The sequence below is a fragment of the Myotis brandtii genome, unplaced genomic scaffold (genome assembly GCF_000412655.1).
Source record: "Myotis brandtii unplaced genomic scaffold, ASM41265v1 scaffold670, whole genome shotgun sequence".
Classification (NCBI taxonomy): Eukaryota; Metazoa; Chordata; class Mammalia; order Chiroptera; family Vespertilionidae; genus Myotis; species Myotis brandtii.
Window position 1 is genome coordinate 3,222,203 of NW_005370611.1, and position 13,945 is coordinate 3,236,147.

The window sequence follows — 13,945 nt, forward strand, 5'->3', positions numbered from 1 at the left end:
GGGCGGTAAGGAGTGAGGGGTCCCGGACTGCGAGAGGGTGCAAGCCAGGCTGAGGGGACCCCCCTCCCCACTGCCAGTGCACCGGGCCTCTAGTTATTTAAAAAGATCTAGACAGCATTCTATTATGTGTTTACCATTATTTATTTAGGCACCCCCTAATTATTGGGCACTTACTTTAAGTAATATGATAATGAAAAAAAAATTTTTTTTTGGTGAGAAACTACTGGATTCAAGGAATATTTATGGTTCATGATAAATACTGCAAGTTCTTAAAAGGACTGTGCCATTTTATGTTCCCACCAGAGTGTATAAGCATGTTCATGTCAGTACACTTGCCAACATCAAGTAATCTTATTTAAAACAATCTTTGCTACTTTAATGGGTGAAAAATGATATGTATATAAGCCCACCCAATCTTGATCTCCTGCCTCAACAAATGCAGGATATTATTATTGTTATCTTTTCTTTAAAAGCAGGAAATCCTTGTCTCTTTATACATTTTTTTTTTGTCTGAAGACATGAGAGGAGTGATTTGTAAAGTTATAACAGTGAGGAGTTACAGGAGAATCACCAGCACCTCAGATCTAACAAAAATGTTGAGTTATAGTTCTCTGAATTTGCTGTACCAGCATTTCCAAAATCATACTTAATTTCCCATTTCTGCCTCATCATTTAACTCTGTGAAGTTAGCTCCTTTCTTCTTGCTAGTCATCAGGAGGAAAACAAATCCCCAGCAAGAAAACCAAGCATGTCCTCAGAAGCAGTACCTGTGTTTATAGATATGATTTCAACATTTTTGGGTTTAAAAAAAACAAGACAAAACAGCTGTGGTTTGTATTGGTTCTGGGATTTTCAATTCACTTTATTACCCATTGTTCCTTCTCCATTTCAATCCAAGGCCCATTCAAGTCAATAAAAGTAGGAGTTATATATCCTTTTTGAGGATCTCAAATTACTATTAGGATGACAAGGAGAACTCGTTTCCTTTTAAGCCTCTAAGCTATAGTGGAACAGGTCTAAATATACCAGAAATTAGGTAGTTCTAAATTTGTCCCCAGCAGTTAAAATTTTAGTATTTTAAAATTATGGCTTTTTACAATAAATTTATGTAAATTGGCAAAAAGATATGTTTTAGGCCTCAATCAAATTCTAACACAGATATCTATTACTTTTATACAAATATTAGTTTTTACACTTTTATATATATAAAAATAGAACAAGCTAGATTGAAACAATTTTGGTCTTGGGACTGTTTACTATATAATTTCTCCTTGGTAGTCTTCTTTAAGTACTAATCTTACATGGTAAAACTAGTTATGGGTCATTTATAAAGTAAATATTTTAAAAATGAATTTAAGCCGAAACTGGTTTGGCTCAGTGGATAGAGCGTTGGCCTGCGGACTGAAAGGTCCCAGGTTCGATTCCGGTCAAGGGCATGTACCTTGGTTGCGGGCACATCCCCAGTGGGAGATGTGCAGGAGGCAGCTGATCGATGTTTCTCTCTCATCGATGTTTCTAACTCTCTATCTCTCTCCCTTCCTCTCTGTAAAAAATCAATAAAATATATATATTAAAAAAAATGAATTTAAAAAGAGTTTCTCTTTTGAATGTTTCTTCAAACTGCTAAAGTATATGCAAGATTTTCAACTTTTTTATTTAAAAAGTTTTTGCAAAAAGTTTTAAACATCTTAGGTTTGCATTTTTAAGTGTTTTTATAAGGAACACAACTACCAGCAAATTTCCCTGCGGAAATTGCCGTACCTTAAGTATGTGTATTTATAAGCCTTTATCGAACTAATAATACCAAAAGTGGGAGATGCTGCATCTGAAAAATTACTTTGAATTACATAGTTTTCTTTTCCTTTTGGTGTTGAGGTTTATATTATTTTTCTATTCCATATCTGTTTTTATGAGTCAATTCCATTTACTAGTATTTCTCTCTCCCAGAAAGTATTGCTTAATGTGAAACAATGTTCCTTCTGCTCACTTCAAAACACAAAGCAGAGAAGACTGTTGACAACAGTAGAAAGGTCTTGACCACTTATAGAAAGAAAAAAATAGAAAGACAAGACTTTAATTTCATTTTCACTACAGCAGAGGCAATGAGAAAGGCAATTTGCACAAGAAGAAACAGGCTGGCTAGGAATAATTTATATTGTTTCTTTGTCTCTGCTGAAATGTTAAAGTAAAGACTAGTTTTTGGGGGGGGGGGCGGGGGAGAAACCCTACCGGGGTTTTTAAATCATCATAAAAGTACTAGTAATGATGAAACCAAGGATATCAGAGTTGCTAAATGATAAAATCAAGTTCTCAGTTACATTTAAAAAATTATATATAGTTAGTATGTTCATAAAGTGCTCAAGAAAATATGACAATTGCTCATAATAGTTATATTTGTATTGGGATTTCTATTTTTGAAGTTAACTTTCTATAATGTTTGAACTTTTTAATAATAAGCATATATTCTATAATAAGTAATATTAAAGTTAATTTTAAAATATATGCCATAAAATAATAAAGAAAAATGGATTAGCCCAGCTAGCATGGTTCAGTGGTTGAGCATTGACCTATGAACCAGGAAGTCATGGTTCGATTCCTGGTCAGGGTACATGCCCGGGTTTGCAGGCTTGTTCCCCAGTGTGGGGTGTGCAGGAGGCAGCCGATCAATGATTTTCTCTCATCATTGATATCTCTCTCTCTCTCTCTCTCTCTCTCTCTCTCTCTCTTCCTCCCTCCCTCTCTCCCTCCTTCCCTCCCTCCCTCTCTCCCTTCCTCCCTCCCTCTCTCCCTCTCCCTCCTTCCCTCCCTCCCTCCCTCTCTTCCTAAACATTTTTGAAAGTTGGTAATAGTTCTAGATTAAGAGTTTTTGCAAATATTTGGATAAAGGGACCTTGTTCAACACCATTATGTTTGCCTTTTGACTAAGTGGGATATGGTCACTCTCTCCACATACTGAAGATTATCACATAAATTACATATGTAGAATCTTTGTTTTTCTTTTTCAGCTAAATTTGCTATCAGAACAATCTGTCATTTAAAAAAACAATTCTTAATAAACTATTATCAACTTAAACACATGGCTTAAATATGAGCAGTTTTTTAAAAAATATATTTTATTGATTTTTTTCAGAGAGGAAGAAGGGAGAGGGATAGAGAGTTAGAAACATCAATTCAGCTGCATCCTGCACACTCCCTACTGGGGATGTGCCTGCAACCACGGTACATGCCCTTGACTGGAATCGAATCTGGGACCCTTCAGTCCGCAGGCCGACGCTCTATCCATTGAGCCAAACCCGCCAGGGCAAATATGAGCAGTCAGTGACATAAAAATTTAATCTCATTATGAGGAGTCAATGATGGGTTAGAACATTCTTCTGTAAGTAAAGAAAATTCTTGCCTCACCAACCCAGTGTGTAGGCTTTTATCAATTCTTAACTTAAGTGATAGGAAACAATTTTTTTTACTCTTAAAAACCATATGTCCCCCTTTTCAACAACAAAGAACTCTCTCCTGTGTGCAAAGCATATGGGATATTTAAAATGTTTGATATGTAAGATTTTGTCCTCAAGTTGTCCAGTTAAGAAGGAAAAGGAAGCCCGGCCAGTGTGGCTCAGTAGTTGAGTGTCGACTTAGGAACCAGTAAGGAGGCCACGATTGATTGAATTCCCGGTCAGTGCCCATGCCCTGGTTGCTTGAGAGCTGAATGCCCAGTAGGGGGTGTGCAGGAGGCAGCTGATTGATGATTCTCTCTCATCATTGATGTTTCTATCTCTCTCTTCCTCTCCCTTCCTCTCTGAAATCAATAAAAATATACTTTTAAAAAAGAAGAAAAAGGAAGACATGCACCCCGCAAAAAAAGACCAATTTATAAAGTAAAAATTACTAAAGGCAAAATGTGATAAATGTTGCAGAGAAGTATAAATAAAATGTTACACATAACTGGATATAACAACAGTAAACAAAATGAAATAACAAAAATAATACTAAAAGTAATGTTTTTCACTAGACAAAAAAACCTCTAAACATAAAAATAAATAAAACCTAAAACTCTAGTAGTTTAAGCACAAGGAAATCCTTAGCCATATTTTTGTTGCTAAGTGGGTATGTCCTGGACTGGCTGGATACACCGGATGGTTTATTTTGGATCAGCACCCCAAATGATAAAACTACAGGCGGAAACACAATATTAACCAAGCACAATAGCTGTTCTAGGGGTCAGCAAGCACTCCATCCTGAACACCCAGTCACAGAGTCACCACTGGGGAATGAGAATGCCATCAAGTTTCCATATCTTTAAACACTTTGTAATTTTTTTAAAATCTTACAAAAGAACTGCTCTTAGTAACTGCCAAGCTTTTGTTGTCATTAGGGATTTTCTGACCAAACTGACAGAATTAACTGGGTTCAGGAAGAGGAGAAAAAACAAAGATGGGTTCGTGTTCTTTCCCTCCTCATGCTTATATAACACATGACTAAGGAGTTCAGGAGTAGTGGGTGTGAATTGCCAAAGTTCATAGAAATCAACTACTGAATGCTAAGCTATTGTGAAATACGTTGCTCAATCCACCTCAATAACTGTATTCACTGATAATTGGTTTTATTAATTTTTTAATCCTCACCTGAGGATATGTTTTTATTGATTTTAGAGAAAGAGAGAAACATCGATGTGAGAGAGAAACATCAACTGGGTCTCCATATGTGCCCCAACTAGGGATCAAAATTCCCAACCTGGGTATGTGCCCTGACCGGGAATCAAATCCGCAACCTTTTGGTGTATGCGACGATGCTCCAGCCAAATGAGCTACCTGACCAGGGCTTATTAATTTTTTAAATTAAAATGTAATGAAATTAAAAGTGGAACAATTTGAGCATCAATATAAATAATAGTGGTATGGAATTATAACCTAAAAAACAAGTAAATATCCATGAGGCCATACTGACAAAAATAAAGACTTAAACAAATAAATGGGGGAGAAGGGACATCTCTTATAGGAGAATTCCAATTAATAAATGTCAAAGGAATGAGAGAAATAGAAAATAATCATTAGAACACTACAGTAATAATTGTTGTGAGCCCCACTGATGAATGCTAAAATTAGTGAAAAGTTTAAAGAGTAATAGAATATTTGCAGTCTCAACAAAATAAGAGACAAATCCAAATTGGTAAACATCCTACAAAATGATGTAGACGATCCAAAACTGACCACCACAATAAGGTTATTAGTTAACACATCCAACACCTCACATAATTACAATATTTTGTCTGTGATGAGAACATTTACTAGTAAGATCTACTCTCTTAGTAACTTCCAAGTGTATTCTGTAGTGTTGTTAACTACAATTACCATGCTGAATATTAAATCCCCAGAACTTATTCATCTTACAACTGGAAGTTTGTATTCTTTGACCACTGTCTTCTCATTTCCCCCACCCACTTTTACTTCATTCTTAATGAGCAAGAGTAATTTGAGGTGTTGGAATAATGACAAAACCAAAGAACATTGTCATTCTAGAGGTATCTACAGTTAATTCAAAAATTCCATGACAAATATTCTGGTCAAAATATATTAAGGCAATATTATAAAGCAGCTTTGGATATGTGAAAATTTGTCCTTGAGATTGACGGCCAATTTGTGTTAATATTAGCTTCCTATAATCAGTAAGAGTGCTTATCTTGAGATTATATTTATCTTCATGCATTCTAAATCCTCCAGTCTCCTGGAGATTATTCTAGGAAAGGAGAAAGATTCACCAGTGTAGTTAGTACACATGAATTACAAAGCTACACTCAAGAGAGCCTAAGTAAATGACAAAATTTAGAGGTTAAAAAAATAGCTATTAATTTCAAGTGTATTATGTTCTATCTCTCCCCGCCCCACCACACAAACCCATCCAGAGTGACCTATGTGCAAACACTAATCTAAAAATAGATAATGTATAGAATTTTAGAGCTAGAGAAGAGCTTAGTGATAATTCAGTACAACCTACTAATTTTTAAAATGTTAAACTGAAACCCTAAGAAAAATGAGGCTCAAAGAAATTAGAAAACTTCTAAGTCACAGTCTGTGGCAAAGCCTTGGCTAAAAACCCATGTCATCTTTTCTTGAATACATTCTGCCTCACCACCTCAACCAATCATCTCCCTTTTCTTGAAAGACGTAGCATTGAGAACTTGTTGCATGCAAGTAAACTAAATAAAATATATAAAATACCCCCCCATCCCCCGCCCGCCACCGCCCCGCCAAAAAAAGACAAGCAGACAAGGTGGAAATGAGTGAGTCTGGATGGGGTTATAGCACAGAGGCAAGGAGGAACATGAAACATTCAGAGAAATGTAAGTACTGGTAGTTAGCAAAGGCTAGAGTGTAGGATTCAAGGTGAAAAGCAGTGATCTGCTGTTGAAATGTCGTTGATATTTAGTTAAGTGTTATCAGACACTGGAAAAGACAGTATTGGCTATTATGGATTATTTCTCCTTAAGGAGCTACCAAGGTAAGTCTACAAAAGGAAACAAGTACCCTAAAAAATATAAAAGACTCTTCCCTTAAAGCAGAGCTTGAGATCACTACTAAAACACAGATCAAAAACTTCCTAATAGATACACGTATACTTTTATTTCTTTATTTCATATTTATATTTTAAAGATAACTTTTATTTATCTTTTTTGTTGTTGTTAGCCTCACCCAAGGATATTTTTTTTCATTGATTTTTAGACAGAGTGGAAGTAAGGAGAGAGAGAGGAAGGGGGGAGAGAGAGAGGAAGGGAGAGAGAGAGAGAGAGAGAGAGAGAGAGAGAGAGAGAGAGAGAGAGAAACACATTGATGTGAGACACATCAGTGTTACAGAGTCTTGAAAATCAGTTATTTGGAGTTTGAACATCACTTGCTAGTAGTTTCCATCTCTGCCCTTTGGACATGCCATTCCCCTCACAGAGAACACCTCCAACTTCAGGACCTCCCACCTCCATTCCCTGTCCCGCCCTTCTTCCACCTGAGCCAAAACACATTCCTAACATTATATGCTCTTTTATTCCAAGATCTCTCCTTATAATGTAGAAAATAATTTGTATTGGTTTATATAGTTTATTAACATTTATAAACTCATTCTGGGTACTTACAAGTACACAGAGTGTCTAGCAGAGTGTGGGTACTCAATATAGTTGGTTAACCAGCTATCTATTTGTGCCCAGAATGAAAAATCAGAAACAAAAAGACTGGGAGACATTAACGAGAACCTCCAGACAGACAAAACAACACAGAATCCAGAGCTCAAGTTCCTGTGCATTAAGCCAATCATAATAGTAAATTAAATACTGGTGGTCTTTAGAACTTGCTAGTTTCTTAACCTAAACTGATCTATCAGAGAAGCAATCTGTTATCATGGTAAATACCAAGAGCTGTGGAGTCTGATAAATCTGAGTAACTACCTTGCCTTTACATCCGAGTGCTGTCACCTTGGGTGAATTATTTAATCTCTCCAGGCCTCAATTTCTTCATATTTAAAATAGGCGTGATGTTACCTGCCACACAGGTGATAATCACGATAATACATGTAAAGCTCTGCAGCAATGTCATTATTTCTATTGCTTTAATTTTTTAAATTTATAATTTAGCTACAAAAATACTTTAAGCTCTACAGCTTCAATATCTACATTGTTGTAGTGGACATAAGTCTGCCTAGCCACCACCCCATTCCACATTTATTTCATATTGTGGTGAGCCTGCCAATTTCAACATACCAGGAATGGACACGTGACCCAGGCCTAGATCATAGTCTCCCTCATCTTGGGAATAATGACAGGTCCAAGGGGCAGACAAAGCAGAGCTACTCAGAGTCCTTCCCAGAGACGGATACGTGGGTACGAGAAGAGTTTTCTTTTTTAATAGGGTTACTAAGTTAGGGCTCTATATTCCCAGAACTGCCGGCACCATCTTAGCTGACTATACAGAATTAGACTCCACAGCAGGAGGTGTTGCAGCCAAGATAATTTGAGCCTTTGGATCCCTCTGGACCTAAACCTAGATCCAGCCCCACTCTGAGAAGTTATATGAGGCAATACATTCCACTTCCGCTTGGTTTGGTTTGGGTGTCTGCAACCAAAATAATTCTTACTGAAAAAATTGTGGATGTCTATTTTGATAGACAATGCTTCTTCTCTATCCCAATCTAATTTTAAGGCCTACCTGTGAGCTCTCCATATTTATGTTGTTCTAGTTATAAAATGATAATCATAATGCATACTTGCAAAGTTGCTTGAAATTCATATAAATGTGATGTTCAAAATGTACTAAAATAAATGCTGGGAATAACTTTGGAGTGTCAAGAATTTTTGAAAAGTTCTAGCTCAGCTGTATTCAAGCTAATTTATTCTTCTTGCTTTCCTTTTACAGCTGTCTATAAAGTTTCTATATGTCTTAACATGGTAGTTTCTCATTTAATCTCTAATTCTGTCTCCTGATGTTTTAAGAACATCATAGTGGACATGTGCTGTTTAGGTCTGCCTAGCATCCATTCCTCCTCCTTCTGGTAACATTACCGTGATTATCCTTTGAGAAACCCCCACTGTCAGTCCATCTAGAACCAGGAGAGGTTGCCCTGTTCCCTGGCTCCAAGGTGAGTACCTGATATAAGCCTGGCCAATCTGAACATCCTATAGCCCTTCCCACATGATTGGAACATAGATGAGTGAGGTCCAGATTTCTGGCAGAATGACCGGGGAAGATATTACAAAGACATTAGTTTTGTTCATATTAATTTATGGGTTTAATACAATTTTAATAAAAATCCCAAAGGATTTTTTCAAAGAATGATAAAATCATTCCAAATCTTATCTGGAGAAATAAGTAACTATACCCGCCTGTTATTTTTCAGATTTTTATTGAGTAGTCCACTTGAGTTGTCACATGTTAAATGTTATAGGTACAATAAAGTGTGGTATGTTACGAAATACTCAAATAGAATACAATAGAAAATCGAGAATGAGATCACAGAATATAAAAAAAAATTAAGTATATAAAAAAACACAATACATTTCAAATCAATAAGGCAAGGTCAGGGCATTCCTCCAGTGGCAGACGGGTAGCATGTGTACCTGCCCACGGCACGATCACTGCAGACATCACTAACTAGCAAGCTTTCCTGCCGAGCGCAGGCATGGCTTTCAATCTCTCCCCACATGGCATGCCAGGCAGCCCCATCAATCTAACAGACAGTGCCTCAAGAGGATTAAGATTATTTGATAAGTAATGCTGAGACAATCAGCTAACTATTTGAGAAAATAAATAGTTATATCTCTACTGCATGCCCACATGCCAAAATAAACTCTACATAGGTTAAAGAGTTAAATATAAAAAAATGAAACCATAAAAGGACTAGAACAAAACTGTTGCAAAAGATACTGTTAGAATGAAAAACAGCAAAGCTCTGAGATGAGACATGAGAGGGAGTAAGAGCGGTGGTCCTGAGGCCTGGCTGCCCAGCATTCCCAGGAGCCTGAGACCTGTCTGTATCTTTACAGAACCTCCTCCATCCTTGTAAGTGAACTAGCTTCAATGGGCTTCTGTGCTCTGAAACCAAAAGAGCCTTGAATAAGGAATGTGTACTATCATTTTTTGTTATTAATCAACTCATTTTACTAAAAATAAATAAATCTATGATTTTTCTGAATCCTCACCGGAGGGTATGTTTTTTTAAAATTTATTTTAGAAAGGAAGGAAAAGGGAGGCGGGGGAGAGAAACACTGATTATGGATCGGTTACCTTCCATATGCGCTCCAACTGTGGATCGAACCTGCAATCTACGAATGTGCCCTGACAAGGAATTGAACCTGCAACCTTCTGGTGTATAGGATGGCACTCCAACCAACTGAGCAACCCAGCCAGAACCTGAGTCTCTTTCAATGAACAATTAAAGCTTCCCATTTTCCAAGTGTGAGGTGTAACATTTTACACAAATGACAGATTAGTTAAATGGAAAAACAGGACTCAACGTTCTCATCTCTCCCATTCAGTTTACTTTTCATAAAGCATTTAAAATAATTTGCAAATTCAAAAACAAGAGGATCAGAAGACGGTAGAAAGAAAAAATGTTGCAGAAAAGCCAAAGGAATTTAAAAATATCTGCACTTCACATATTCGTACCTAGTTATATGTCAAAGCATTTTAGCAATGTCTCAGGAGCCAGGTCACAGAAATGAAACCAGATTTGAGTTTTGTAACTCTTTTACTCTTTCCAAAAGGCAAATCTATGGACACCATAAACACTGGCCCTTTGTTCATATACACAATTATTTCACGAGTTTTGTTTTTAAACTAAATTTGAACATAAATTTGATAAGGGAATCAGTGTATTTTCCTTAGAACAATACTTAGAGTAACTAAATCAACTGTATTTCTCCAGACACAAAATTTTAAACTCACCTGAACATAACATAATTTCTCCAGAGGAAAAGTCAAAGCCCATTTCTCTAATTTAGAGAAATAACACACAAACCCTTTAAAGGAAGACTATGTTTTCATGCTTTGTGACCCTAAAGTTTTTCTTCTCAGTCCCCACAGCCACAGAGTTACACTGCCTAAGTGGTTTATAACAAAGCTGAATAGTATAAGCTTAACACCCTCCCCATTTTTCCATTCCCCCGCCTTCCACTGGTAATAACCAATCTTCTAGTGTCCCTAGATAGAAATCTCAGGGCTAATTCACTATATCCAGTCTGGCCCCACATCCTGTCATTTCTTTCTTTGAAACTGGCTTTCAATTTTCCACCCCAGTGTCCCTGAGGGATCCAATGCCTGTGCTACCAACAGAGGTTAACTGCCAGAGATTCTCTACAAGTATCAAATCTGTGGGGGTGGGGGAAGTCGAAGGAGACTGTCCGGGAGGGAAAATGTCCCTCGTGGATTCTACTGTGGCATGGTAGAATCGCCTCCTTTAAAATGTTTCTTGAGGCCCTGGCCAGGTAACGCAGTTGGTTAGAGCATTGTCCCATACGCCAAGTTTGTGGGTTCAATTGCTGTCAGGGCCATACAAGAAGCACCCAATGAATGCTTAAATAAGTGAACAAGAAATCTCAATCTCTCTCTCTCCCTCCCTCCCTACCCCTCCCCCTCTCTCTCAAAATAAATTTTTAAAAAATGTTTCTTGAATGGAATCTTCCTCTCTATTCCCAGTCCCACCGTTACTACCTCCACCCCCTTCAATGGTTATCGCCTCTGGTTTGGATTGCATTTTATTGCAACAGCTGCAGTGTTCCTACCTTTGGTCCTTCCTCCTATCTATCTCCCTCCCTCCCTCCCTACCCCTCCCCCTCTCTCTCAAAATAAATTTTTAAAAAATGTTTCTTGAATGGAATCTTCCTCTCTATTCCCAGTCCCACCGTTACTACCTCCACCCCCTTCAATGGTTATCGCCTCTGGTTTGGATTGCATTTTATTGCAACAGCTGCAGTGTTCCTACCTTTGGTCCTTCCTCCTTGCACTGCATCCAATGTATCCACTGCTGCCAACCAAAATTCTGTTCCCATCCTGTCACTTCCTGGCTCAAAAATGGATTGCATCAGTTCCCTTCCCTTCTATCTCTTCTTTTCCCATTTAAAACAAAATAAAAAACAAACCACCACAAAAGTAAAATCTTCCTTGGACACTTCATTCAACTCTAGTTACCATCTTTGCTTCTTTTGTTTTATTTTTCTGAGAAGCTTTAAAAAGGTACAGTCTACTCACTACCTTCTGCTCCTGTCACTCTGCTGAAACTGCTTTTATGAGAACTCTAACACCTTGTTCTCTGATTACCAAACCCAACTGACTACTTTTTCGTTCTTGACTTTCTTGGCTTCTTTGTAGCATCTGAAGATGCTGGTCACCCCTCCTTTTGAAACTCCTGCCTCACTGACTTCCACTGCACCATTTCTCCAGACTCTCTCCCTACATCCTGGACTATGTTTCCTGCTTCTTTTTTCTCCATTTTCACTTGAAATGGAAGGGTTCTGCGGGTTTCCATCCTGGTTCTACTTTCTTTTTAATTTGCACTCTCTGGATGATTACATCCACACACGGCATCAATTACCACCTCTACCCTGACATCTTAAATCTTCAGCTCAGCTCTGACATTTCTCCTGACTACACACCTGTACTTCAAACCAACTACTGGCCTTCTGCACCAGGAGGTCACACAGGTTACTCAGACTTAACATGTCCCAAATCAAACTTCTTATCTTCACCCAAAAAACTAGTTCTTCCACTGTTCATATTGGTTTCATAGCTATCCAGTTTCCCCAGCCAGAAATCTAGGAGTTATCCTCCACTTTTCTCTCTCCTTCAGCCTCCAAACAAACTATTTTTTATTTTTTTGTTTGTTTTAAATCCGAACCCAAGGATACGTTTATTGATTTTAGAGAGAGGGAAGAGTGAGAGAGAAAGAAATATTGACTGGCTGCCTTATGCCGGACCGGGGATTGAACTGCAACCTAGGCATGTGCCCTGGCCAGGAAAATTTATGGGATGACGCTCCAACCAACTGAGTCACACTGGCCAGGGCTTCAAACTGATCATTTAGACCTGCTGTTTCTATGTCCTTAATATTTTTCAGTTTCATACTGTCTTATCTAGTGTCACTATCCTTATGGTGTCACAACAGCCTTCTAACTGCTTTTTCTTACTCACGTCTTGAACTCCTACACTCCCTCTGCCACTCTAAACTTTTTAAGACAGTGCACCCTCATTTAAAGCACTTTCTCACTTAAAGCACTTTAAAGCCTGAGTGGCTCCCCAGGCCTAAAACTTTTAACAGTACATACCCTTCAGTAAAAATGTGAGTCTATACCCTCAATCTATGAATATTCATTGAGGTATGTAATGTATATTATAAAACCTATAGAGTATAGAATTCAAGAAAGAATGAGATAAAGATGAAATAAGTACACAAACATATCTCTGATGAACTCATACTATCATTAGCTACTATATGTCTCAAAGTACAATATTCTCAGGGTGAAGTGATTAATGATAATGTGTTAATCCACATTTCACACAGTCTATTTGGCAAATTCATTTTTTAGGCTGACTTCTAGACAGATATGATTACCTTGAAATGTGACAAAGAGCTCCTACTAGGAGAAATGACAGCTCTACCGCTTTATTGTTTGTTGTGTTAGAATTATCTTCAATCCATGGTTTCTTTGTACAAATCTTTAAGCCACTTGTTCATGGTGTGAAGACTTAGTTAAAAGCAGATAATATAAAGTAAATCCACTCAATCAGACGCAAGTAAACTGCAATATGATAATAGCAGACAAATTAGTAAGGTCACCACTATCAGTTCCTCTGCTTTGTGAAGTTTCCACTCTTCCCCTCAAGACATCACTTGTATGTTGAATGTGTAATAGCGTGTACCTGGAGAGCGGGCTGGAAAGGTGGACAGAAGCCAAATCACCAAGGGCCTTGTAGGCAGTGCCAAGCAGTGGTCTCTAAGTGGGGTGTATAGAGGGTGGGGCAAAAGTAGGTTTACAGTTGTTTGTGTAGAAATTAATAAATAATAATACAATAAACTGTTTCACATACTCACCAACTGTAAACCTACTTTTGCCCCACCCTCTATACACCCCACTTAGAGACCACTGCTTGGCACTGCCTACAAGGCCCTTGGTGATTTGGCTTCTGTCCACCTTTCCAGCCCGCTCTCCAGGTACACACTTACCATACTTTACCATGCTTACCTCTCTCAACACACCAGATACTTATCACTTTCTTAGCTTTGACAAGCTGTCTCCTTTGAGCTTCTATCTCTGCTTCCAGGTACACACCATACTTTACCATGCTTACTTCTCTCAACACACCAGATACTTATCACTTTCTTGGCTTTGACAAGCTGTCTCCTTTGAGCTTCTATCTCTGCTTCCAGGGCATCATGTTCTCACCTCTTTTAAAGCACTTACACAACCTGCTCTAAC

At 37.9% G+C, this 13,945-nt stretch overlaps 1 protein-coding gene across 2 annotated transcripts in view; it reads right to left on the reverse strand.

Moving 5' to 3' along the window:
- SNTB2 (syntrophin, beta 2 (dystrophin-associated protein A1, 59kDa, basic component 2)) overlaps nt 1-13,350 on the reverse strand; it is a 61,306-nt gene extending 47,956 nt beyond the window's left edge. Inside the window, exon 1 of one of the 2 annotated variants that reach the window (XM_014529179.1) lies at nt 13,081-13,350. Coding sequence is in view for 1 of the 2 variants with exons in the window: in XM_014529178.1 (XP_014384664.1) it covers nt 10,419-10,461 (43 nt within the window). In the remaining variant the exon portion in view is untranslated. Of the gene's footprint in view, nt 1-10,418; nt 10,554-13,080 lie in introns of those variants that run through there. The other variant, XM_014529178.1, reaches the window with a different exon arrangement.
- Between the last annotated feature and the right edge of the window lie 595 nt (nt 13,351-13,945).